Raw genomic sequence first — 26,701 nt, 5'->3', positions numbered from 1 at the left:
GATGATGTCATGTGTGCGGTCAGGTAATGGCAGGCTGTCATTGGTGTGCTGGAGTTCTGCTGAATGACGTCATGCGGCGAGATTGAAGAACCGTAGCGCAGATGTTCGAAGCGGACACCGTGACGTCATAAGAGAGAGAGAGCTGCCATAGCATGAAATATAAGTCACTTTTAAGAGCCCTAGAAAAACAAAATGTGTGTCTGGATTGAGTTGAGTCACAAAAACGCTCCAGTTGTTGTTGATGATGTAAGGGCAGCTGCTGCAGACCGTTATGAGTTTTAACATACCTGTTGACTTGCATCATCACTGCTCTAGCCTACTATTAGAGAACATGGTTTTGGCTTTAGATGACAGACGGATATATGAATTAACCCCACAGGCCACATGTATTTGGGTTATGAATCCTTCAGTTAAAAACAGCCTCGGGCTAAACTAGAACAAGACCATTATCTCTCTCACACACACACACACACACACACACATAGAGGAAGATGCAACCTTCAGATCACAATGTGGATTTACTTTTAAACAGTAACACATTTAGATACCAGTTTAGCATGTGTGCTAATGTGTTATATAGGAAATTATTTGAAACATTTGCTAATTTAGTAATTATGATAAAAAGGGTGATAAAAAGGATTAAAAGGGTTCTGATAGAATTATTATATATATATATATATATATATATATATATATATTAAGTGTCATTAATGTAAAATACTAAATCATCTGTATTTTGAGAATTTAGTTGATAATGATTTAATTGTTACCGATAATTAAACCCGAATCCTAGTAAAATATATTAATCTGAAAGGTAAATTTTTTATGACATATACAGGCACATGGATAAATACATATAATTGCCAATATTTTAATTGTAGATTTGTAATAATAGCAACACTATGACTGCAAATCTAATTAGTTCATAAAAATATTAAACAATAACCCCATTAATTGCGATAAATATTCAATTTTAAAATAATAACGCTAGTGACAAGATGCCGCTCGGGCCCTTCTGTGTGGCACATCTTACCCCCAGGGTCTAATCTTTTCACTTAAATGTTTACTCCACAAATAATGTTTACTCTAATTTTATCTTTTCACTTAAATGTTTACTCCACAAATCTTAAACATTAATATGTCCACAAATCCGTCATTAACTGACACATAAAACTTAGATATTCAATATATTATAATGTCATAGATCGCTATATTTTACAGAGACACATAATTACATAAATTAACATTTAAACTGTTTAGACAGACTAAATCTTGATACTCAGATGAAATCACCAAATAAAAAAATAGTGTAGCCATTCATCAAAAGGGCTGAGATTGTCATCTATGTTACATATAAATAGATTTAACACCAGCCATCAGTCCGAGTTAAATATTGTACAGTTGCTTTATTCATAATTTCAATTGACTAGTTGGTTATATTACAGTTTATTTGAGTTAAAGTCTTAACAAAAACCATCATAAATCCCATGCATTCTGCACAAAATTCACAGTCATAACCAAAAAAAGAAAAGAAATAAGAGCAAATGGAGGCTAACACACACACACACACACACACACACACACACACACAAACACGTCTGTAATCATCACACACTTTCACATTAGTAGGCCTTCAGGTGTGAAATGCTGGAAGATCGCCCTCGTGTGGCCCGGATGAGTTGATCAGTTCTCCGACAACACTTCACTACACTTGTACCGCGGTGAACACGGTTAAAGCACTGTCCTCTAAAAAGCACATGACGACACAGACACAGTTAATGAAAGCAGGTGAGATGGTGAAGCGAAGACGGTCCAGGTTGCAGCAGTTGTCCGTGTTCGTGATCAGATGCAATGGCGTTTCCAGAGGGAGGTGGGCGGGGCTAGAGGAGCGTGATTGACAGTTTCACTGTCCAATCAGCTTCTTCACAAAGGAATCCAGCTGGTCCTCATCTTTGATGCCCACAAACTGGTCGATGACATCACCGTCCCGCATGGCGATCACCGTGGGAACGGCCGACACCTATACAGCACATCAGGAACAATCAGCATCCCATAATAATCGAGGAATCATTCCGTGTGCTGTTGAGATTCTTTTATTTTCTTTTTTGTTTGACGTAAAAATTTTAGTTTAAGTATGAGTCATTTTGGTTGTGTGATTTTGTTTAGAACAAACAGAAGACAAGGTGTGTGTTCATCTGAGCCTCATTGGTCCGACATTGGTAGGCGGGCTTTATGTTCACAGCGTGAATTTTAGCAGGGACTCGACACGCTTCAGTTTACAGTCGATCAAGTGCGAGATATGTAAGTTGCTAAACTAAACATTTCCTATTTTACAGTTTTTTAGGTCAAAAATGTTCAACGAATCACAAAAATAATCAGGCAAACTAATAAACTTTTGTCTATTCTCGCCATTTTGAACTGAAAATAGACCACTATGTGACGTGACGCATATAATGTAGCCTAATAATTAGTTCACTATCGTTTTTTGTTTAAATAGGTCAAAATTACTATTAGACGTAATGTTATTACCCTGACAAACTAATATCTTTTTACTGGTGGATAAGACCCAGGTTTCAGAATTTGTCTTCATTTGTGTCAGGAGTTATACAATTTCAAAGTTTCCAGAAAGGAAAACAGTAAAAAAAAAAAAAAGTGAGTAATGTAGGAAATAAATAAAACAGTATAAATAAATAAATAAAAATCTAATGAGTAGATATAAAATATAAGATAAAACAGTAAAACAATCTAATGAGTGGAAATGAAATATAATATAAAATTAAATAGAACAAAATCTAATGAGTGGAAATAAAATAAAACAGTAAAATATCTAGTGGGTGGGAAAAAATACAAAATAAAACAGTAAAAAAAAACAAATGAGTGGACATAAAATAAAACAGTAAAAATCTAATGAGTGGGAAAAAATACAAAATAAAACTGTAAAAAAATCGAATGAGTGGACATAAAATAAAACAGTAAAAATCTAATGAGTGGACATAAAACAAAACAGTAAAAATCTAATGAGTGGACATAAAATAAAACAGTAAAAATCTAGTGGGTGGGAAAAAATACAAAATAAAACAGTAAAAAATCTAATGAGTGGACACAAAATAAAACAGTAAAAATCTAATGAGTGGACATAAAATAAAACAGTAAAAATCTAATGAGTGGGAAAAAAATACAAAATAAAACAGTAAAAAAATCGAATGAGTGGACATAAAATAAAACAGTAAAAATCTAATGAGTGGGAAAAAATACAAAATAAAACAGTAAAAAAATCGAATGAGTGGACATAAAATAAAACAGTAAAATCTAATGAGTGGACATAAAATAAAAAAGTAAAAATCTAATGAGTGGACATAAAATAAAACAGTAAAAATCTAATGAGTGGACATAAAATAAAACAGTAAAAATCTAGTGGGTGGGAAAAAATACAAAATAAAACAGTAAAAAATCGGATAAGTGGACACAAAATAAAACAGTAAAAATCTAATGAGTGGACATAAAATAAAACAGTAAAAATCTAATGAGTGGACATAAAATAAAACAGTAAAAATCTAGTGGGTGGGAAAAAATACAAAATAAAACAGTAAAAAATCTAATAAGTGGACACAAAATAAAACAGTAAAAATCTAATGAGTGGACATAAAATAAAACAGTAAAAATCTAATGAGTGGACATAAAATAAAACAGTAAAAATTTAATGAGTGGGAAAAAATACAAAATAAAACAGTAAAAGATCTAATGAGTGGACATAAAATAAAACAGTAAAAATCTAATGCGTGGAAAAAAATACAAAATAAAACAGTAAAAAAATCTAATGAGTGGGAAAAAATACAAAATAAAACAGTAAAAAATCTAATGAGTGGACATAAAATAAAACAGTAAATCTAATGAGTGGGAAAAAATACAAAATAAAACAGTAAAAAATCGAATGAGTGGACATAAAATAAAACAGTAAAAATCTAATGAGTGGACATAAAATAAAAAAGTAAAAATCTAATGAGTGGACATAAAATAAAACAGTAAAAATCTAATGAGTGGACATAAAATAAAACAGTAAAAATCTAGTGGGTGGGAAAAAATACAAAATAAAACAGTAAAAAATCTAATAAGTGGACACAAAATAAAACAGTAAAAATCTAATGAGTGGACATAAAATAAAACAGTAAAAATCTAATGAGTGGACATAAAATAAAACAGTAAAAATCTAGTGGGTGGGAAAAAATACAAAATAAAACAGTAAAAAATCTAATAAGTGGACACAAAATAAAACAGTAAAAATCTAATGAGTGGACATAAAATAAAACAGTAAAAATCTAATGAGTGGACATAAAATAAAACAGTAAAAATTTAATGAGTGGGAAAAAATACAAAATAAAACAGTAAAAGATCTAATGAGTGGACATAAAATAAAACAGTAAAAATCTAATGCGTGGAAAAAAATACAAAATAAAACAGTAAAAAAATCTAATGAGTGGGAAAAAATACAAAATAAAACAGTAAAAAATCTAATGAGTGGACATAAAATAAAACAGTAAATCTAATGAGAGGAAATAAAATAAAACAGTAAAAAAACATCTAGTGGGTGGGAAAAAATACAAAATAAAACAGTAAAAAATCTAATAAGTGGAAATAAAATAATACAGTAAAATAAACTTATTAGTCACCAAGACACCATTTAGTTCAGTTTAAGTTTTTCTAACCTATTTTTATACAATTTTTTTCAAATGTGTTTTTAATTTGTGTTAATAACCGTGTGTCATACCCCGTACTCGATGGCGAGGTCTGTGTGTTCATCGATGTCCACTTTGGCCATGGCGACTCGACCCTCCTGTTTGGCGATGGCCTTCTCCAGCCGAGGGCCAAGGATTTTACAAGGGCCGCACCACCTAAACACACACACACAATCAGATGATCTGACGCTTCCTACCACACACACTTTAGATCTACAACTCCGAGAACTACCATCACACTGAGGCTCGCAGAAACTGCCCTGAGATCAGCTGACATGATCTCTGAATGAACACAAACCTGTCAGTGAGGCGTCAAACACACACTCAGAGTTTTGCACAATGTAGCTCCAGTTGTGCTCACTGTCGTTTAGCAATCCAAAAAAACTCGAAAAAGATAGTGTGTGTGTGTACGTACTGTGCGTGGAAGTCTACGAGGACGGGCAGCTGGCTGTTGATGACCCTTTCGGTGAAGTCGTCGTGGTCCTGCACGCTGAACGACACACTCCTGCGGGACGAGAGAAGCGGGAGAGAGTGGGTGAGGAGGGCAGGAGACGGGGCCAGACACGAGGAGAACGACGACACGCTGGCCGGCAAACGCTGGAGATCTCGCACCGACGTTCCACACACTCTCCGTACCAGCAGCCTGAACGCCATCTGCAACACACACACATTCAACATATCACTTTACAACAGCAGTTTTCTGTGTGAATTTAGTTTATTCCTGTGATCAAATCATTACCCCAGTCTTCAGTGTCACATGATCCGTCAGAAATTACTCTAATATGATGATCTGATGCTCAAGAAAAATTTATGCTTTATTATTAGTGTTTTTTTTTTATGGAAACTGTTATACCATTCAAACGTTTGTGGTAAAATTTAAAAGAGAAAGAGATAAAGTAATACTTTTATTCATCAGGGACACATTATATTGATCAAAAGTGACAGTGATGACATTTATGATATTACAAAGACTTACATTGAATTAAAAAAATATTGTAAATGCAAATAAATGCTGTTCTTTTCATGAAAGAATCCTAAAAAAGCATCAGCATTTCTGCGTAAATACTAAAGCAAATCATAAATGCTTCTTGAGCAGAAGATAATCATGTTATATGATTTTTGAAGGATCACGTGACACTGAAGACTGGAGTAATGGTGCTGAAAATACAGCTTTAATCACAGGAATAAATTACAGTTAAACATACGTTGCACATAAAAAAACTTATTTTGAATAGTAATAATATTTCACAATATTATATTAATATTAAATTAAAATAATTGTATATTAAAATACTTATGTATCAAATAAATGCAGCCATGGAGAGCAGCACTTCTTTCAAAAACATTAAAAACAAATATTTACAAACTTTTGACAGGTATTGTATATATATAGGCCTAGCCTATACATTTTATGGTGTATAATGTTATATTGTAGGCTTTGTATAATATCGTATAGTATGATTGCGCAAAACACACACACACACACATATAGAGAGGCATTAAACATAAAAAAGCGATTTTCCTTCATACGTACTATCAATTTAGCGTGTTTTGGACAAATATAACGTAGAAATTAGAAGTATGTTATTCAATGTTCCCTCATATGAGTTATGAATGTTTCAGACACACTGTGTTGACAGTCTAACAGACACTGGGCTTTTATTTACCCATAGCTCATTCTGTGCACGTATATTTGCGTCTGTCTGGTTCTCGTGTTTTAACTGCGGTTGTGAAAATCTGTGTGTTTTTAACCTCCATGTGACTTTGAGCTTCTGATCTGTTACGTGTGTGTTTGTTATACAAAATCCAATAACGTTAAGTTTATGAACGCGTATGTAATGCGCCAAATCAGATTATTCCGCTTCAATGTTGTTTTAAGTGTTTATGGTAGTTATGAGACATAAAATGTTGGAAATGTTGGAAATGTTATAATGTTATAAAATAAACTCTTACCGTGAGCTCAGTCCTCTGGTCACACGGACCACTGACGCACTTCCGCCCACGTGGAGGAGTGGATGTGTCACAGTGACACCCCGCGGATCGGAGACGAACTGCAGCATGCACATGCGAATAACTAGCCTAATCTAATGAGTGTGAAGTTGATTATTCGCTTATTTGAAATTATCATTTCGTTTAGGATTTTAATTTGGTAGTCAATCAATCATTAATTCATAGTAGAGGTCAATGCAAATGTTACTTTGAAATGAATGATCATTGTGAGTTTGGCTTTAGCTGTTGGATCGCAGGAGTTTCGAGGATATGTGACCATGGCAGTTCATATCAGTGTAGTTAGTAGCTTCAGATTTGTTTTATTCTACATGAAAACCTTGTTGTCACCCTTGTCAAAAAATCATATTGGAATTTTGGATCTTATTGGATTCTTGGTCCTGGGCATTCAGATTTAATTTCATGGAATTTCAGTTTGTCCTCCTGTAGTATATATATATATATATATATATACTACAGGACTGTGTATAAATATGTCGTATTAGGGCTGTCAAACGATTAATCTCAATTAATCGCATCCAAAATAAAAGATTTTGTTTACATAATATATGTGGGTGCACTGTGTATAATTACAGTGCACCCACATATATATTTGATTAGATAATTTCATTAATGAGAAATTGAACCGGTGTTCCTCATAATCCTTTAGGTGAGTGTATATGATGCAACAGACCACCACATTTTGGATTACTGTGTTGGTCAGAGCTGCTGTCCTGCCGTCTGTTTCATAATTAATGGACAGACATAGGGGCGAGCTGCACATGCTTCGTGCTGGTGAAGGTCACGACATGAAAGAGAGACAGAGGGAGAAGAGAAGTTGAGAGATGCTGATTGGTCTTGCAGGACTCCATGGCAACAGATGCCGATAAGAGATGAAGCCGTCAGGCAATGGATGCCGAGTGTGTTTGATAAGAGATGAAGCCGTCAGACTGTAAGTGGCTCTTCATGCTGGTCTGTGTGTAAATCTGACCTCATCATCATCAGGTAGATTCTTGATTTTCATTCAGCTTCCCTTTATAAAACAAAACTATTTCTGTCTTGATTTCATTCTCATTTATTGCTGTCTCTCTGTTTACTGTTTGAACCTGCTTTATTTTTATCATCATTGACGATGTTCTTCCAGAACAATTTAATTCAGAAATGTCACACCACTTTATTAAAATGCATGGTAATACTATGTTTACTTCAATATATACCACAGTACTGTGTGGTTACCATATTTATATATCATTGCTTTTACATTTTTACCTTCAGAGTCTAAAAATGGCTTTAACATGGTATGACAAAAAAAAACATTGAAACACCGGTGCTAACTAAAGTCAATCTAAGAAAAGTCCTTTCCTTCTTTGTTAATCAGAAATTTATTTAACAACACACATCTATTAATCTATAGTTTATGGATGTCGCAAGCCGTTTGACAAACAGTTTGACCCAGGAGTTTTTAATATTTTAGATGCCAAACATGCGACGGCCACCCATCATAAAATTTAAAAGACACACTGTGTGTGTCAAGACCCAATTTATACTGTGAAAGATGTATATTATTGTTTGAATATTATATTCATCATTACGTACTGTTATATGACTGTACTTTATTTATTTAGTTAGTTTTAAAAAAATGTATTTATATGTTTATTTTAGTCTAAGGTATGTGAATTTATCAATGTTCAACTCCTTTATGATCGTTTTTATTATTTATTTGACTTTTTTTCACCTTTTGTCTAAACATCACTAAATGCTTAGTTAAAAACAATCGTTTTTTATCTATATAATTTATATAACCAATTTATATATGCCTTGCTGTGGTTGTAATAATCACAAAATGCAGGACAATCCAAATAATTCTTTATTATTCTACAAAGTATGATCACAGGAGCAAACTAACACACAACCACATAAAGCAAAGCAGTGGTGGAATGTAACGAAGTACAAATACTTCGTTACTTTACTTAAGTATATTTTTCACGTATCTTTACTTTACTTAAGTAGAATAGATAGTGCATACTTTTTACTTTTACTTCGTTACATTTTGCAGCAATTATTAGCCTATACTTTCTACTCCACTACATTTCTACAACTTCTGTTACTTTTTCATTACATTTTCTGATCAGTTTTTCTTTTGCCAAAACGTAATCCGTCCGTTTTTTTTTTTTTTTTTTTTTTTTATTGATAACAATAACTAGTACAAACAAAAAGAACATCAATATACAATCAAGCGTTTGTACAGACAAAACCATACCAAAAACAGAAGCAAGAAAAAAACAAAAACAAAACAAATACAAAAAAAAAAAAAAAAAGATAACAACAACAAAAAGAAACATACATACATACATACATACATACATATTAAATGAAAGAGGAAAAATAATAAGGATGTTAAGAGGAATTGGGGAATAGGTCAAAATATTGAGAAACAAGTTTTCTGTTCTTCTTGTTTTTCACAAGTTCGTGTGATTTAAGAAGCAAATTAAGTTCCAAAATAAAGTGCTTAAAATATAGGGAAGACTTATTAAATTTCTGTTTGTGTATAAAAAACTTAGCATATAAAATTATAAAGTTTATGACAAACTCCAGGGTGCCATCTTGTGGAAAACAAGAATAACAGATAATATCTTTCAGGGTGAAAGAGTGAGTTATATTTCGAGAATGGAGAAAATAAATACCTAAATCATCCCAAAATTTTTTGGTAACTGGACAATTAAAAAATAAATGAGGAATGGTTTCAGTGCTCTGTTTACAAAAGGTACAACATGTGTCAATGTCTAGAAATTTGGCAACAAAACAATTTGTAGGGTAAATATTGTGTAAAAGTTTAAAGTGGACCTCTTTCGCCTTATTAGAGATACAATATTTGTGAGGAATCAACCATGTTTTTTTCCAATTAACATTACTTATTAAGGAATTCCAATAAAACATCCCCCTTGGAACAATGGAGTTACACTTTTGCAGATGTCGGCGAATGTGTTTATTATTACACTTTTTATCAGACAGTTCTACCCCATCCAACATAAGAGAAAACTCTCTGATATCTTTGTTTCCATAGCTCAGATGATATTTCATTAATTGTCTGATTCCACTAGGGATGGCATCAGTGATGGATTTAAATTCTTTAAAGGGTACTGGGAAATCGTGAGCTACCATAAACTGTTCATAAGAGAGCATGGAGCCAGAATCATCAAATAAGCAGAGTATATGGTTAATACCTCTATCGAACCACTTAGGGAAGAATACTGATTTATTCCTAATAAGAATGTCGCTGTTGCTCCAAAGAAGAGATTTGTGTGGTGAGAAGTTGTGACTGAAAGATAATTTCCAGGCCAAGAGGGACTGTTGGTGGAAGTTGGACAATTTGATAGGTAATTTATTTGGCAGAAAATTACACCTTAAAAGAAACGAAAGCCCACCCAGTTTATTAAAAATAAAATTTGGAATAAAGAAAAAAATCGAATCAGGATTTTGAATGCACCTTTTTAACCAGTTAACTTTGAATGTATTGACTACATCTATAAAATCCAAAATCTCTAGGCCTCCCTTTTCTTTAGGGTTAGAGAGAACATTTTTTTTAAGCCTATGAGACTTGTTCTTCCAAATGAAATCTAAGAAAGTCTTGTTGACTTGATTGGCAATTGAGTCCTTTACAAAAAGAGACAAGGACGGATAAACAAAGCGAGAAAGGCCTTCTGCTTTGGAGAGTAATACTCTACCTAAAACAGATAAGTCTCTTTGTAACCAGCAATTGAATATTGATTTGGTTTTCTGTATTCTATTCGAAAAATTTAAGTCCTGTCTAACTATAATATTTTTACATACATGTATACCTAAATATTTTACAGTCTGTTTAACTGGAATGTTATCAATAGCGGAGTCACCACAACAATGAAGAGGCAACAGCTCACACTTGGAACGATTAAGCCTTAAACCAGACGCAGAAGAGAATTTCTCCACCAGTTCAAAGACAATGCTCAACTGGTCCTTATTGCTTAAAAAAATGGTGGTGTCGTCCGCCAGCTGTGAGATCTTTATTTCCTTTCCAAAAATCTTTATTCCTTCAAAATGTACTTCCTTTACTAAGTGTATAGCTAGTAGTTCAGTTACTAAGATAAATAAAAAGGGAGAAATGTTGCACCCCTGTCTAACCCCCCTATTAATCTGAAATCGTGGAGAAGTATTTTGATTAATGATAACAGAACTGTTTATATCTTTATAAAACATACTGACAATGTCGACAAAACGGTTTCCAAAACCAAATGCTTTGATGGCTTGTATTAAAAAAGGGTGTTCGATTGTATCGAACGCTTTGTAAAAATCAAGAAACAAAGCGAAGGCGTCAGAATCAATATTGTCAGCATAGTCAAGCAAGTCTAAAACGAGTCTTATATTATTGCTAATGTGGCGGTTTTTCATGAAGCCCGTTTGAGTTTCTGCAATTATTGAATTTAAATCAGATTTTAATCTATTTGCATATACAGAGGCCAGAATTTTATAATCTATAGTTAATAATGTGATTGGACGCCAGTTATCAATTAAGTGAGGGTCTTTACCAGGTTTCGGGATTAAAGAAATAATGCCTTGCTTCATTGTTGTGGTCATTTCCCCTTGATCAATACACTCCCTATACATGTGCATTAAAGGAAGTTGAATAAGCTCCCAGAAATGGATATAGAACTCTGCTCCTAGCCCATCTATCCCGGGAGATTTACCTTTCTTCATAGCAAACAAAGAATTTTTAACTTCATTTAAAGAAAGATCAGCATCACAGGAAGCTTTATAATCTTCACTAATAATAGGGATAGTGTTTTGAATTTTTTCAAAAAAACTTACACTTTCTTCTCTGTTAAAATTAGATTGATATAAATTACCATAAAACGAGCTAACAAATTTAGAAATGAGAGTAAGATCCTTAGAGAGGGTGCCATCAATGTAGAGCTCAGTTACAGAATTTCTTTTAGCATTCCTTTTTTCTAAAGCAAAAAAATAATTGGTGTTCTTTTCACCCTCTTCCAGCCACTTAGCCCTTGACCTAATAAATGCACCCTTTGCCATTTCTGTATATATTTGGTCTATCTGAATTTGAATGGCTTTTATTTCAATTCCTTCTTCGGGGTTAATATTTCCTTTTGACATTAAATGAGTTAATTTATTCATCAAGACATGTTCAGAATTATATTTTTCTTTCTTTATTTCCTTAGATCTTTTTATAGCCAATTGTCTAACTTTATACTTGAAGTACTCCCACTTTTTCTTATGTTTATTATTAATGTCAAACTCGAAGATCTCTTTTGCTAGAAGCTTAACAGAATTATTAAAAGAGTCGTCACTCAAAAGAGTATTGTTAAACTTCCAATAACCTCTCAAGCCCGATTGCTGGTCGAGGGAGCCTAGTTTCAAAATAATTAACTTATGGTCCGAAAGGGGTGCATAAACATGCTTAACCTCATTAACAAATTGAAGAGCAGAAGAAGAAACTAAAAATAAATCAATTCTCGACTTCAAAGTAAGAGATCTATTACTCCAGGTGAAATCTAGGATGTCTGGGTTAAAAAAACGCCAAGCATCAGTTAAGGATAGATCTGAGCACAGAGAAGAGATTAAATCGGTTCCCTGGGAGGATCGAGCCGCTCTAGGTGGGTATCTATCCTCTATTTCGTTTGGACATTCATTGAAATCCCCCGAAAGGATTAAAAAGGCATTTGCGTATTTTCCTTTTAAATCCCTTAGCTTGCCAATAATGGAGTTAAAAAGGTTTTTATTGTCACAGTGTGAATTAAAACCATATACATTGCAAACTATGAAAACTATATTGTCCTGCTTGACTATTATTATTATCCATCTTCCGTCACTAGAGGGCACAACTTCCAAAATATCCCCCTTGAAACCGTGCACAAGGATTGAAACACCTGCAGAATGGTTAGAACCGTGACTAAAGTGAGCGACATTACCCCATTGAGCTTTCCAGAACCCTGTATCAGAGTCACAAGAGTGCGTTTCCTGTAATAAAATCAAGTCAGCTTCAGACCTTTTACAAAATAAAAATAATGCTTTCCTCTTTGTTAAGTCCCGAATACCTCTCACATTTAAAGACAAGACGTTAAGACGTTTAAACAAAAAATCCATAAAAGAACAAATATATAGAAAAGAAATTACCTGAAGGTGCTATTGAACGCAAAAAGTATGCAAAGACCTTACAAGAAGGTGATGATAACCTGCCTTAAAACAGCAAGAACCTTGTAGTAGCCTACAGCCGTCAAATTAGAATCAAGAACGTTAGGACGGCTGCACTTAGAATATGAAACTAACATGATCTCATTTAAGGTCTAACAAGGAGATCGTTTATATTAGTATGAAAAAAAAAGAAAAAGTTAAATCTGTTAAGGTAGCATTAGTGCTTATGGCTACAACAAAAGGAAGATTAATCCAAGTCTAAACAACATGGTAGCCTGGCTACATAGGCCTAAGTCACATTAAATTTCCAACACCATATAGACGATTTGAAGTTATTCTCCAAAAATGCCATATGAACAGTGGGCTTAAGTGCACTTTAATACCTTTGGTAAGAGAAGATGCTCAGCCAAAGAGGCTATTCTGGACAGTTAAAAACTTTTCCATTGATGACAGCCGAAGCGCCACGGAATGAAGCCTTTTTCCCTTCATCACGCGCCTTCTTGATCAGAGGCCAGAGCTTCTCCCGAGCCACTCTGTCCTCCGGAGAAAGAGCTTCGGTAATCCTGAGACGATTCTCTTGCAAGTACTGAGAGTTTTTAGCTTCTTTCCACACTGCATCACGAAGACGACGCAAGGCAAACAAAACTATAGTTGATCTCGCAGCGCCGTCATCTCTCAGTTTCCCCACGCGATGGACGATGTCAATGCCTTGTTTGAAGTCATCACGAAGCTTTGGAGCCATTTTCCCAAGGATGTCGATTATCTTGCCTCTGATGTCTTCATCTCTTGATTCCTTTACGCCGTGAATCTTAAGCGACCACCTTCTGCTATATCGTTGACACTCAGCAACAGCTTCTCTCAGGTGCTTATTTTCTTCTTGGAGCTTTGTATTGGCAACTTTCATTATCTCCAGTGTTTGCTTGTGTTGTTGAACATCCAATGACAATTGTTTGACAGTTGTCGTCAGCTCCTCAACCCGTTTGGAAGTAGTTTCGGTAGTTATGCCTATAGCAGAGACTCTCCGGAGTGTTTCATCCTGCTTGCTGGCCATGGCCCGTATTGCCTCCATGAGTTCAGCATTAGCCGATTCCCAGTTTCGCCCACCTGATTGAGATTCACGAATCCTTTTCTTGGCAGGCTTTTCTGGCGTCTCCGCCGCCAAAATGGGAAATAAATCGGTGTCTGACAATGGCTCGGGGGTGGCTTCATACCAGCACGTTTCGTCTCCACTCAAAGGATTCTGGGCTGCCGACCCTTCAGACTTGTTATCTTCTTCCATGTTTAGTGACACGAATTGGGAAATCGTTAACCTTTCAGAGATCTTCTTTTTCTTTTTAGACTTGGGCATTCGTGTAGCCTACAATTAAGTACGTCTTGCTATATGATCGTTTTTCCCTTTTCCCTTTATTTTATCTTCTTCTTCCTTAAGGTTCTGTCATCAAATTATTTAAAAAAATGGCAGTAATATCATAAACCCTTCGAAGTTGCTCGCAGAGCGACAAGCACACGTCCTCCTACAACGCTGCCATCTTGGGAGCCACCAACGTAATCCGTCCGTTCGTTGCACGTTTGTTTCACCAGTGACGTTTGGTTGCCATAGATACATCAACTAAATGCGTCTCGCACGCAGTGTGATTATCGTGCAATTTATACGCGAAAATGTGTTTTTACGTGCATAGGAAACACACCCTGTGTAATATACGTTTGGTTAGGATTAAGGCAAGCCAAGAGTTTCAGAATTACACCATAAATTAATTGTGTTTACTGCCAAACATAGTGGATAAGCATGGTTTATATTGCCTAATTGCAAGCTTGTTTCAGCTTTTCCCATCATTATTGAACATCTTTATAGGAGTATTAGGTTGATTGAGTTAGAATTAAATGTTTTATTAATCATTAGAAAATAGTCATTAAGAGAATCAATTGTTAAGTACTTTTACTTTTAATACTTAAAGTACATTTAAAATCAGATACTTTTTACTTAAGTATGGTTGTCATTGTGTTACTTCTACTTTTACTAAAGTAAATATTTATCTGGTTATTTGTACTTTTACTTAAGTACTGACCCAGATAGCAGACTGACATTGAATCAACGTGGAAATATGACATCGAAACAACGTTGATCTGACATTGTTTTGCTCATCGAATTAACGTTGAACCAACGTCAGACGCGTCATTCTTTCAAAACTAACGGAAAATCAACTTGAAATCAACGCGTTGTTTCAACGTTATGAAAGCAAACCAATTTTCGATTTTCATTTAGCTTTGAAGAATGCCGCGTCTGACGTTGGTTCAACGTTAATTCGATGAGCAAATCAACGTTGTTTCAATGTCATGAGAGACGTCGTTTCCACGTTGATTCAATGTCAGTTTGCTATCTGGGGAGATTCATACTTCCTCCACCACTGAAGCAAAGACAATACCGGACAATGAAACAAAGGAAACTGAGGACTCAAATACACCGGGAAGGTAATCAACTAAACAGAAACAGGTGTGTGGAACTAATTAACAAGCAAGGAAACTAACTAGGGAACACAGGAAAGCAAAACGGGGATAAAAAAAACAGGGAACGCAAAACCACACTGTCTGAGCATACACATAACAGCAATGAAATTATCATTTAGGTTAAAAAAAAAAATACTGTTTTGGGTGTGAAGGAGAACCCCTATTTATTTTAATCTAAATAATTTTAATCTGTGAACATGGATTTTGTGGATTTAAAAATGTCGATCTCTGCTCTTCCTCCAGACTGCAGCATGGATGAAACAAGCGAGCGTCACATGGTCAACCTCCGGCCCGCTCTGCTCTTCCGTACGGTGGGTCTGACGGGTCTGTCTGCGAGTTTACCACCCCATCGTCGCCTGCGTTCAGTCTTAAACACGACCCGAAACATATCGGGTCAATCTGTTGACCGTTCTGACCCGTTAACCGGTGGATCTCACCGAAACACACCCTGCATTCAGACGCGAGACAGGCAATTACCTAAAATTTCACGTGCAAAACCTCAAAAAGATGATGAGACATCCATGAATAAACAGCCTCAAACAGTCAGCGTTCAGCGCTGGCATCTTGACGGACGGTTAAACGCTACAGCGAGGACCCGCGGGAGAGACGTTGGATATAGGACTGAAAAGGAAGAGTACTTGTTTGAAGAAGTTTGGAGGGGACAGACGCTGAAGATGACGAGAAAAAACAAAAATAAATGTGTAAAAATCAGAGACGAGGCATCAGAGCTCAGCCAGTGGATACAGAGTTTAGAAATAACAGACAGGAAGAGGGAACAACACTGGAATGACTCTGGTGGGCGGGGCTTCAGGGCGGAGCCAGCATGTAAATGGGAGGAGCAAAAGAGGAGAGACCGACGCCCACACTTCCTGCCGCCCATCTCTCAAAGCGACTGTTTACTTAACGTCCCTCTTCTACTTCCGGACAATTCCCCGCCCCCGACGCCTTGCTCTCCGTCAGACATCCTGTTTTTTCCTCTATCTATTCCTCACATCCAAAGGAGAGGAGACGCTCCAGCTCAACATCACTAACACTGTCTGTCACTTACTGCAAGTGGAATATATGACAAAAACATACAGACAAATGTTTGGACACATCTTTTAGTTTTTTTTTAAATTATTATTATTACCACATTTTAAAATAATTCTAATGCTATGAAAACTCTTAAATCACACAAATGGAAGTCTGGGAATGATGTAGTGATCAAAATACAAGAGACAAATGTAAACTCTCTCATGTGGATTCGCACTCTAAACATTCACCAATCAAACTTTGTTAATTTCCCACATTCTTCAAAATATATATTTTTATGTTCAACAGAAGACTCATACAGGATTGGAACAACATAAGAGTAAATGATTAAAGACTTTACATTTTCTGCATTTCTGAGAAGTTTTACACATACAAATACTGGAAACATTAAAGGTATAGCGGAGGATCTTTCCGAATTTTAGAGAAGACCCGCCCTCTCCAATTTTTAAAAAAAAATGCACATGCACAAACACTCTTGCTCCCGAGAGGGAACGCCTATTACGCCTTGCACAATTATGTTGCAAATTATAAACTAACTCAAAAACATTCATAAAAAAGACAACATGTCAAATGCCCTTCCGTGTTTTAATTACTTATTATACTGGGGTGCGTTTCCCTAAAGCATCGTTACCCAGACAGCAAACTGACATTGAATCAACGTGGAAACGACGTCTCTCGTGACATTGAAACAACGTTGATTTTGCTCATCGAATTAACGTTGAACCAACGTCAGACGCGGCATTCTTCAAAGCTAAATGAAAATCGAAAATTGGTTTGCTTTCATAACGTTGAAACAACGCGTTGATTTCAAGTTGATTTTCCGTTAGTTTTGAAAGAATGACGCGTCTGACGTTGGTTCAACGTTAATTCGATGAGCAAAACAATGTCAGATCAACGTTGTTTCGATGTCATATTTCCACGTTGATTCAATGTCAGTTTGCTATCTGGGTAGCCAACTATGGTCGCAAGTTGGTCGCAATTTCCATTGAACTCTATTGGAAAACGACGGAACTTGCGACCATAGTTGGCTAACGATGCTTTCGAGAAACGCACGCCTGATCGATTGAGTGACCGAGGACTCAAGACATGATATGTGCAACCCTGTATCACACGAAATACGTTCTGAGGAAACTATTTTGCAAATCGCAATTACGTTACATGGCAACATATAAGCAGTGCTATTACGTTGGTCCTTAACCTAATATGTCTCATTGTTAATACGTAGGTATTAATACGCTATTTTTATACACAGTTGCATATGTAATGGAGAAGTTAGCTTGTTGCATTTGTGTAATAATAAACACACAAGGTTTTAGAATATTTCAGCGTGATGCCATTTACCATTTGGTCAAAAGGCTACTTTAGACAAATTGAGATGTTTACCGTGTCTATGCGGTGCATGACTTGTGCCAGGGCTAGCATTGCTAAGTAGCTTGCATTAACTTTTACTAGTGATTTTAAATGGATTTCTCCAAATAGCATGACAAACTTTACCTGTGTAGTAGAATCTTCGCGACTGCGGCATCAGTGAGAAGCCCAACCTGTGCTTTTAGCGCACGCCAGCGTGTGATATTCACCCAAAATCACTCTGGTCTTGATTCTATATTCTGCGGCGTTTCTCTTCTTATCATACACTTCTCTTTCGACCCTCAGCCATTTTCAAAGGAATGGCTGAAACCGCAACTCCGACATAATACACCTGAAAGTGAAAACTACATAGGGATGAGCACGTACGACGGCCTTATGTAAACATATCACCAGAATGATTGACACTTAGGTGGACCAATAGTATAGACTACCCACCCGGAAAAAGAAAATCCTCCGCTATACCTTTAAGACTGTAAAAGAAGAAAGCAGAAGAAAGCATTTTTTTAATGACTATTGACCGGTAAGATCCTCAGAGAGTCAATCCAACACCAGAAGAATGGAAAGAGTGTGTCAGTGAAGGTGGTTGTGAATGTGTGTAGATGTGTGTTAGTTACAGGATCAGAGAATGACACCGTTCCTCTGTCATAATCCAGATCAACTCTCACACGATCAAGCTTCTGTACAACACAAACACCACGCGACTGTCCATATGGGTCATACTCCAGACTCCAGACATCAGTGTTAAAGAAATCACCTCCCTTCCTCTGGTTTGATGCTGTAGTTACTCCAAGACACCAGTATTGACTCTCTTTAACCTCCACATCCCAGCTGTGTGTTCCTGAGTTAAAGCCCTCTGAACCCAGAACACAGTAATGAGAGTCAAATCTCTCAGGATTATCAGGAAGAGGTTGTTTGTTTCTGCTGTCTCTCACACTGGTCAGATCATCAGACAGGACAAGACGTGGATGAGCCGAGTTTGGATCCAGAATCACAGGAGCTGATGAGACACAATCAACAGGTACTTTTGTTCTGTTGTTTATATAATGCACACAGATTGTTATGAATTATGACACTCGTCCAAATTGATAAAGCACTGCACAATAAGTCATGAAGGATTTTTAAACTCATCATTCACTAAACAGCTTTAAACTACAGCATCATTTCAGACAGCAAGAATCAGCAAATGAATCTCAACAATGGTGGCAATCAACAAAAAGATAACACCAAATCTGATAAAAGACATTTAATGTTTCTGCTGTCTCTCACACTGGTCAGATCATCAGACAGGACAAGACGTGGATGAGCCGAGTTTGGATCCAGAATCACAGGAGCTGATGATGAGACACAATCAACAGATGTTCATATAATGATCAAGAGTGAACCGTACACAGATTATTATGAATTATGACACTTGTCCTATTGATCATACACACGATCACTGTCAGTGTTTTAAAGCTACACCGTGTGATTTTTACCCCCATCTAGCGTAAACTAGAATATTAGTTTCTGTTCCTCTCAATTCCGATTTCGTTTTAACTCCTACAGTGGCCAATGTAGTCCAAGATTAACATGGCTTCCAGTTTGACCTCGTCCATGAGTGTTAACTCAAACGTAAACGCGAAATGCGAAGCTTGAATTAACGGGTATGTCCCTCTTTGGCTAATGTACTTTCAAGATGGAGGGGCAACATGGCGACCGACATTAGAACCGGTGATGACGATAAATACTCCGCCGTGAGACATCTAGCCTTTATATAGATATCTATGTATTATACACTCACGATAATACTTTATTACTTGAACGAAGTAAATATACATTAATGAGCACATATATTTTTGAAAGAACTGTGTTTTTAGCTAAGAATAAACTAAAAGAGTTACACAGTGTAGCTTTAAGTTTTCACGCTAATTTTTATTATCAGTGTTTATTAATGAGATTAGCGACGAACATTAAATGTGTGATTCAAATATTTGAGTCTCATCAAGTTAAAATCACAATCAAACATTCAGGTGAGGTAAATAGACAATACGGAGGTAAACAGACAATATGACCATTTTCTACCTCCATACTGTACTCTTTACTTCCATTTGCACTCCATCTGGGCTGTTTATATCCATCTGCACTCCATTTGCACTTTTAATTTTTTTGCACTGTTTTTACTGTGGCTATTGTGTAATACGTTCATTTTATTATGTTATTTTATGTTTAATATATGTTTTATGTATGTTTAATGCATGTATGCATTTTCGTATGGTACTGGATACTTAAATTTCCCTCGGGATAAATATCATCTTCATCAGCATCATCATTAGAGCGCTTGAGATGAAAAACTGTATCGGTCAAAAATTCTGATGATGTTAATTAAACTGAGTCTTAATGTGTGTGTATTTGTTTTAAATACTTTTAAATAAGAGTGATTGAACAGCGCTCTCTTCCTCTTCCTCTATCACCTGAACAAGGCACTTTAACCTCAAATCACTCCTCGGGCGCCGCAAAAAAGTAATCCAAAATGTGAGAATAAAGGAACATGAGTAGTTCTCTCCTGACCCTCGGCCATCCTGTTTGCCACATACCCCCATCGCTCCTCACAGACCGGGGGGTACACCTAACACAGTCCCATCCCAAGAAGTCATATAACTGACGTCTTGGAACGTCTTTTGACCATACGTCAAGATCCGCCTTTTTACGACCCCCTTAAACGTCGGTAGATGACGATCCCGGGCTGTCATACAACTGACGCTTTACCTTTACGTCAGTTAGGTGACGGGGTAGGTTTAGGGTTAGGTTTAGGTCTGGGGTAGGGTTAGGATCCGATAACGTCATCTACCGACGTTTAAGGGGGCCCTAAAAAGGCGGATATTGACGTATGGTCAAAAGACATCCCAAGACGTCATATAACTGACGTCTTGGGATGTCTTTTGACCATACGTCAATATCCGGTCTCACACCCAAGACTGTACACCCACAGCTCCTCGGGTGCCATGGGCAGACTTTAGGAGTCCCCTGCTCCCTGCTCCTCCCCTTCCACGGCGGATGGTAGCACGCTCCAGCCCACGGCGAGCGGCGGCGACTCCTCCTCTCCCTCCCGGATGGCAGCTGCCCCTCCAATACCCAGGCGGCCGGCAGCGAGCTTGGCCGTCCCACCAGCAACTCAGTCCATCACATCGCCTTGAGCGTCCATGGCCGCGAGTCTCCCGATCTCTGCTTCGGCCCATGGCGAGCAGCGGCGACTCGCACACCATGCTCGATGGCACCGCGGATTCCCCACCGCGGCAAGGACCGCTTATAAGGGGCACAGTGACTACCAGTATGGGTATGGTGTGCCGCGTGCAAGTACTATAATAAAGCGTCACCATTGTTTCATGCAGCGATGGCTTTGACATGAGTTGCATTGCCGTCATGCCCATTTTGGTTGCTTCTTTTTCTTGGTCTTCCATGAGTGCGATCAAATGAGAAACCACAATGACAACTGGGTTTTGGATTGGATCAAGACCGAACTTCCCGACCAAAAAATGTTGTGGGCGTGGTTCGGGCTGGCATCCAGGCTAACGATTTGGTCCAACCGCACTTGTTTCTTAGTCTGTGGCCTTCCAGCAGACCTAATAGCCTCAATTTTGTTGACTTGAGGCCAAATCACTCCATGAACCAAAACAAATCCCAGGTACTATATTTCTTGCTTGGCCAAAAAACACTTGTCAGGGCGAAGGGTGAGGCCTGCACTTTTAATCCTCCATAGAACATCCTTCAGGTGAAGCAGAAGTTTTTCCCATGACTGGATATAGATGACAATGTCATCTAGATAGGCAGCTGTACCTTGCAGGAGCTGATCAATCATTCTTTGGAAGGTGGACAGCGCACCTTGGAGTCCAAAAGGTAGTACCCGGAAATGTAAGGGTCCAAACAGTGTTCTGAAGGCTGTGAATTCCTGACTTTATGGGGTCAATGGGACTTGCCAATAGCCCTTACATTGGTCTAGTATGCTGATGTGCAGTACTTAGCTCGTTCCATAAGTTAATCTTCCCTAGGCATGGGATAGGAGTTGACCTTACTGACGCTGTTTACCTTCCGAAAGTCCAAGCAGAAACGAAGGCACCAATCTTTCTTGGGCACCAAGATGACTGGACTACTGCACTCACTGGCAGATGGCTGTATGACCCCCAAACTCTGCATGGTTTCCAACAAGAGTCGATCAGGTATTCTGTAAACAGTTTGGCGAATGGGTTTAGAAATGTGTTGGGTAATGTGGTTTAACAGACCAGGTCTCTCTTTAAATAGACCTGGTGGTATCAGGCCCCCAAAAATTGCTGTGTCTTATGTTCTGACAGTTGGCTTAAGAAAAATTGAGCAGATTGGCGAGGAACAGGGAAGTATTGCTTCCTCTTCATCCTCGGATGAAAAAGCTTTGCTCTGGACTTGATTCACTAGTGACAGTTGTAGAAACAGATGATGTAGGCCATCTTTTTAGTAGATTAAAATGAAATGTCTACAATGGCTTGCTTTTAAATGGAATGTAGACTTCATAGGTGACTGGACCTACCTTCCTTTGAACCTGATAAGGGCACTGCCACTTGGCCAGTAGCTTGTTTTCTGAAGTAGGTAGATGTAACAAAACCTCATCACCTTCTTCAAAGCTGCGGGTTCTGGCTGTTTTATCATTCATTTTGACGTGCATGGTTGTGAAGGAGGTTTTACAGAGCTGTAGCCATAGTTTTCTCCAACTGTTCTGTCATCTTTAGGACATAAGGAATAATTTATTATTTGACCTGGCTTTCTGATGCCTCCCAGGCCTCTCCTAAAAAATCAAGAGGACCTCTGACTGGGTGAGTGTACTGAAGTTCAAAAGAAGAAAATCCCTTTGATGGGGTGCATCCCGATACCCAAACAGCAGGTATGGCAACCACTTGTCCTAATCCTTTCCAGTCTCCGAAACAAACTTATTCAGTGTTTTTTTAAGGGCTTTATTTAACCTTTCAACCAAACCATTTGTCTGAGGATGATAAGGGGTGGTTCTTACTCTCTTAATTCTCAAGAGTTGATAAACCTGGTGACAGTGATAGAGTACTCTGAGTACTCTATTCTCTGGACTCAGTTCCGACTCAAGACTATATTCTCTGGACTCGTGACTTGACTTGGACTCGCGGATAGATGTCACATACTTGGACTCCAGACTGACCTCATGAAGTAGCGTATGTATGACATGCCAATTCGTATTTCCTTTTTTGGCGTGCAATCAAGACGCATAATCGCTTTTCAGCGTGTTTATGAACGCCGTTGACTTAACGTTATTACTGTATATATATATATATATGACTTACCTCAACCCCGTCCCTAAACCTAACCGTTACTGGGGTTAATGGCATTTATGACTGTTCCCTTACCATCCTAAGAAAAAAAAAGATCGCTCCCCAGATGTAGATGTACATTTTGCTTAGTTACGCGTGGACATTTGACGGCATGTACAGACACGCGGAATCACTCGGACGTTAATGGTGTAGACATACACGCGGATAGCTCAAAATGCGTAGAGTAACACGCCACTTGACTCGAAAGTGGCGTGTATGTTTACGCAAAAGTCATGATGTCATGTTGTGGACTCTGACTTGAGAATATATAAAACCAGTCTTGAGCATTCAACAAATGAATGACATGGGATGAAGTTTCTGAATTAATAGGTTATAAAAATTTGATATAAGATGTTACACTTTTCCTGTTTTGGGTTCCAAGAGTGAATGGGATTTTTTTTTCCTGCATATAAGAACGAGCAGAGAGAAAGCCCCGGCCAGGCGCACACACTCTTACCGTCTTCAAACAACACGAACGCTGTCTTGCTCCCTTGTGCATATTAATCAAAATCAATTGAGGCACGATAGTAAAAGTTTGGAGGACCAAAAGTTCACGTGGAGTTTGTCCTGAATTACTGCAGGGTCTGAATTGTTCCTTATCTTCTCTAAAAAGCGTTAAAAGAAAAAGTACATATTTGTACCTTTTATTGCTTGGAAACATGCCTTGAGGTCCAATAATAAGCCCGATGGGGTACATTAGTGTAGATTGTAACTTGGGGGACAAAAATTGACTCCTACTGTACCCCTTTTTCTGACAGTGCAGCACTATGTTAAATAGCTGAAAACATAGCTGTAACAAGTTATCAGACTTTTTTCTGAGAAGCTATTGCATTCTTATGTCTTGAAAAAAAATAATTGGAAAATAATTTCCTCTTATTTTTCAAATAGTAGAGTTAATTCTGGTGGGTATTTTAGTATATTTAGTAATATCCTACCATCAAAATGGGAGAGGGATGAGTAAATGTGGTATCCTTACTGCAATTCTTTATATTAGAGTGCAGTTCACATAATGGCTACAAGAGGGAAATATAAAATTATAAGTGGGCTGTTTTGAGTGCTAAACTTTAACCTTCTGTATTCATTCTTTGAGATTAAAAGTTCTGTTTTTGTGGAGCACGACACCACAAGGATCACAAATGGTGCCTTAAGTATCTTTTCACTTTTAATCATTTGAGTTTGTTCTGGACTTTGTTTAAAAAAAAACATGTGATGAAAAACCTGCCCAACCATGCCTGATTGCCAGTGTGTAACAGCACAGATCTTCTCCAGACTCACTGTTTTGGATGATGTCCTGCATCTTCTTCCAGACTCTGAACGGCAGGTTGCCCAAGTATCGCGACACATGAATCAAAGCTCCAGAAGCCGTCAGTGGATCCGGCTGCAAGATCTGGACTCTGGAAGAACATTCAGGAGTCAGAACTGCAGTGGATCAGAACCAGAGAGACCAGAGACACCAGCAGATCACTCACCTTTCCATTGAGACTGGAAACTTCTGCAGGAAAAAACACAATTCATCATAAAGAACTCAATCATCAATCAATCAATCAATCAATCAATGATGTGAAATCAGACCTTCAGAAAGCAGACGTCATTGGCTTTCATCATCTGCTCCATGTCTTTGATAGTGTGTGAAAGAGCTGAGATGTGTCTGTCCATTTCCTTTATCTTCTCCTTCATCATCCGCTTCTTCTGCTCCTCTTCCTCTCTCAGTGCAGTGATTGTAGCTTTTTCTTCATCTCTGAGAAACCGATGAAGCTTCTCAAACTGCTGTTTAATCTGACGCTCTGTGTGCTCCGCTTGAAACTGAAATCAAAATCACATTCACTTCAATGAACTCAAACTTATCAATAAACAGTCAATACCGGAACATGTTGGACACATAAATTCGGTTGTTCTAATCAAATTTGTAAATATGTCAAAAGAATCAATCCGCACCTTGATTTGTTGAACGGTTTTCTTTCTTGTGAACGTGTCTTTAATGTTTTTATTGTGTTTCAGTTTCTCTTGTAAGGACTTCAGTGCTGTATTGAGCTCCTCCTGGAATTTAAAGAGAAAATCTATAAGACACCAGAGATTTCTTCAATATGATCTCCTCATCGCCTAAATCTGTTACCTTGTATGATGAAACCACTTCACCGATGGGTCTGAATGTGTGATTGAGGTGTTTCCGTGAATTAATACACACGACACACACAGGCTGTTTGTCCTCCAGACAGAAGAGTTTGAGTTTCTCACTGTGTAAACTGCAGATCTCCTCAGACGTTGATGAGCACCTCTCATTTCTCTCCTTCAGGAACGACTCACACAAGTTCTTCAATGCAAGATTGCATGGAGGATCATCTCTTGAGGATCTTCTCCGGCAGACAGGACACTCCTGAGTGTTCTTGGTTCTCCAGAACTGTTGAATACACTCTTTACAGAAACTGTGACTACATGACAGAAGAACAGGATCCTTGAAGATTTCCTTACACAAGCGACAAGAAAAATCATCTTCAGATAGTGAAGCCATTTTCTGTTTGAGCACCAGCAATAATTAATAACCAAGAGAGTCACAAAAATCTGTCCGTTCAGAAGCAAAGGTTTCAAATCTTAAAAGTTTTTCCTATTTGTTCTTCATTGATCCCAGATTTCTTATTGCTTTTGCCAAGACAAAGTTAGTATGACAGAAATGAGAAATAAGAAGCCTGTCTTGTAGTTAGAGCCTGGAGTTTCTGATCATGTGTGTGTGTTTCCTCAATTTTTCCCCTCACACTGACCAGTTCCTTTTCTCCTTAAAGTCCACCAAAATCATCCCTGTTCACAGTCTTGTCTTAATGACTGCAGACCAGCGGCTCTCACACCAGTTCTCATGAAGCGCCTCTCATTTCTCTCCTTCAGGGATGACTCAAACAAGTTTTTTAACACAAGATTACATGGAGGATCACCTTGAGAATCTTCTCCTGCACACACGACACTCCTGACTGTCCTTGGTTTTCCCGAACTGTTAAAGACAATCTTTACAGGGACTGTGCCTTGAAAATTGCATAACACAAACGACAAGAAAAATCATCTTCAGATAGTGAGGCCACCTTCTGTAAAGGTCTCAAAAGAAAAGTTTAAAAATGAATAACCATAAGAATCACAAATATCTGTTATCTGTTCCAGAAACAAACATAAATCCACAAGTTTCTGTTCCTCATTTTTGATTGACCACTGATTCTTTATTGCTTTTGTCAAGACAAAATTAGTATGACAGAAAGGAGAATTAAGAAGTCAGTCTCTTCCTTGTAAGTGTTGTGGTAAGAGCCTAGAGTTACTGATTATGTGAGTTTGTTTTTGTTTAATCTTTCCTCTAACACTGACTAGTTCCGTTTTCTTCTTAAAGTCCACCAAAGTCACCACAATCATCCCTTTTCCACAGAAAATCTATTGTCTAAATGCCTGCCTACCCGCTGCGGTTCTCATAAAGTGTTTTAAAAGACATATTAAGAAACATCCTGAGCCAGCCCATTCGCACTCCCAAGGCGTCAGTTGGGTGCATTTGGACATGCTTCAATATCTGACGCTTTAGGC

General features: G+C 37.5%; 3 protein-coding genes across 4 annotated transcripts; 1 reads left to right on the top strand and 2 right to left on the bottom strand.

Annotated features, from left to right (window-relative positions):
* Positions 1–1,380: 1,380 nt before the first annotated feature.
* Positions 1,381–6,802, bottom strand: txn2 (thioredoxin 2). The gene is made up of 4 exons (XM_039687569.2): positions 6,687–6,802; positions 5,149–5,387; positions 4,766–4,889; positions 1,381–2,020 (listed from the first exon to the last, which is right to left on the bottom strand). Exons 2-4 carry the CDS (start codon positions 5,385–5,387, stop codon positions 1,904–1,906), a joined length of 480 nt encoding a protein of 159 aa, XP_039543503.2. The 5' UTR covers positions 6,687–6,802; the 3' UTR covers positions 1,381–1,903.
* A 530-nt stretch (positions 6,803–7,332) lies between these two features.
* On the top strand, positions 7,333–18,469 carry LOC120490152 (uncharacterized). The gene is made up of 2 exons (XM_039687567.2): positions 7,333–7,671; positions 15,651–18,469. The coding sequence occupies exons 1-2, from the start codon at positions 7,656–7,658 to the stop codon at positions 16,436–16,438; spliced, it is 804 nt and encodes a 267-aa protein (XP_039543501.2). The 5' UTR covers positions 7,333–7,655; the 3' UTR covers positions 16,439–18,469.
* LOC120490147 (E3 ubiquitin-protein ligase TRIM35-like) lies at positions 16,728–26,670 on the bottom strand. Of its 2 annotated transcripts, none has more exons than XM_089128128.1 (7): positions 25,263–26,659; positions 25,085–25,186; positions 24,722–24,952; positions 24,619–24,641; positions 24,425–24,543; positions 19,049–19,138; positions 16,728–18,804 (listed from the first exon to the last, which is right to left on the bottom strand). In XM_089128128.1, exons 1-7 carry the CDS (start codon positions 25,656–25,658, stop codon positions 18,311–18,313), a joined length of 1,455 nt encoding a protein of 484 aa, XP_088984254.1. In that variant the 5' UTR covers positions 25,659–26,659; the 3' UTR covers positions 16,728–18,310. The 2 variants fall into 2 exon arrangements, with proteins under 2 accessions (XP_088984254.1, XP_088984253.1); XM_089128127.1 differs by having other exon boundaries at positions 18,699–18,804; positions 19,074–19,138; positions 25,263–26,670.
* Positions 26,671–26,701: the final 31 nt, after the last annotated feature.

Source organism: Pimephales promelas, chromosome 3 (assembly GCF_988280905.1).
Source record: "Pimephales promelas chromosome 3, fPimPro1.hap1.1, whole genome shotgun sequence".
NCBI lineage: Eukaryota > Metazoa > Chordata > Actinopteri > Cypriniformes > Leuciscidae > Pimephales > Pimephales promelas.
Note: the sequence above shows the minus strand (reverse complement) of the source record. Positions and strands in the feature narration are given on the sequence as shown.

What these genes read in the sequence shown, in the direction of transcription:
- txn2 (XM_039687569.2), bottom strand. Translation starts at nt 5,387, where the DNA reads ATGGCGTTCAGGCTGCTGGTACGGAGAGTGTGTGGAACGTCGGTGCGA. An exon ending in CTCGTAGACTTCCACGCACA is followed by an intron (nt 4,890 to 5,148) that starts GTACGTACACAC and finishes GTGTGTGTTTAG; the next exon opens with GTGGTGCGGCCCTTGTAAAA. An exon ending in ACCTCGCCATCGAGTACGGG is followed by an intron (nt 2,021 to 4,765) that starts GTATGACACACG and finishes TGTGCTGTATAG; the next exon opens with GTGTCGGCCGTTCCCACGGT.
- LOC120490147 (XM_089128128.1), bottom strand. Translation starts at nt 25,658, where the DNA reads ATGGCTTCACTATCTGAAGATGATTTTTCTTGTCGCTTGTGTAAGGAA. An exon ending in GCAGGACATCATCCAAAACA is followed by an intron (nt 19,139 to 24,424) that starts GTGAGTCTGGAG and finishes TCTCATCATCAG; the next exon opens with CTCCTGTGATTCTGGATCCA. An exon ending in AGACAGCAGAAACATTAAAT is followed by an intron (nt 18,805 to 19,048) that starts GTCTTTTATCAG and finishes GTGTCTCATCAG; the next exon opens with CTCCTGTGATTCTGGATCCA.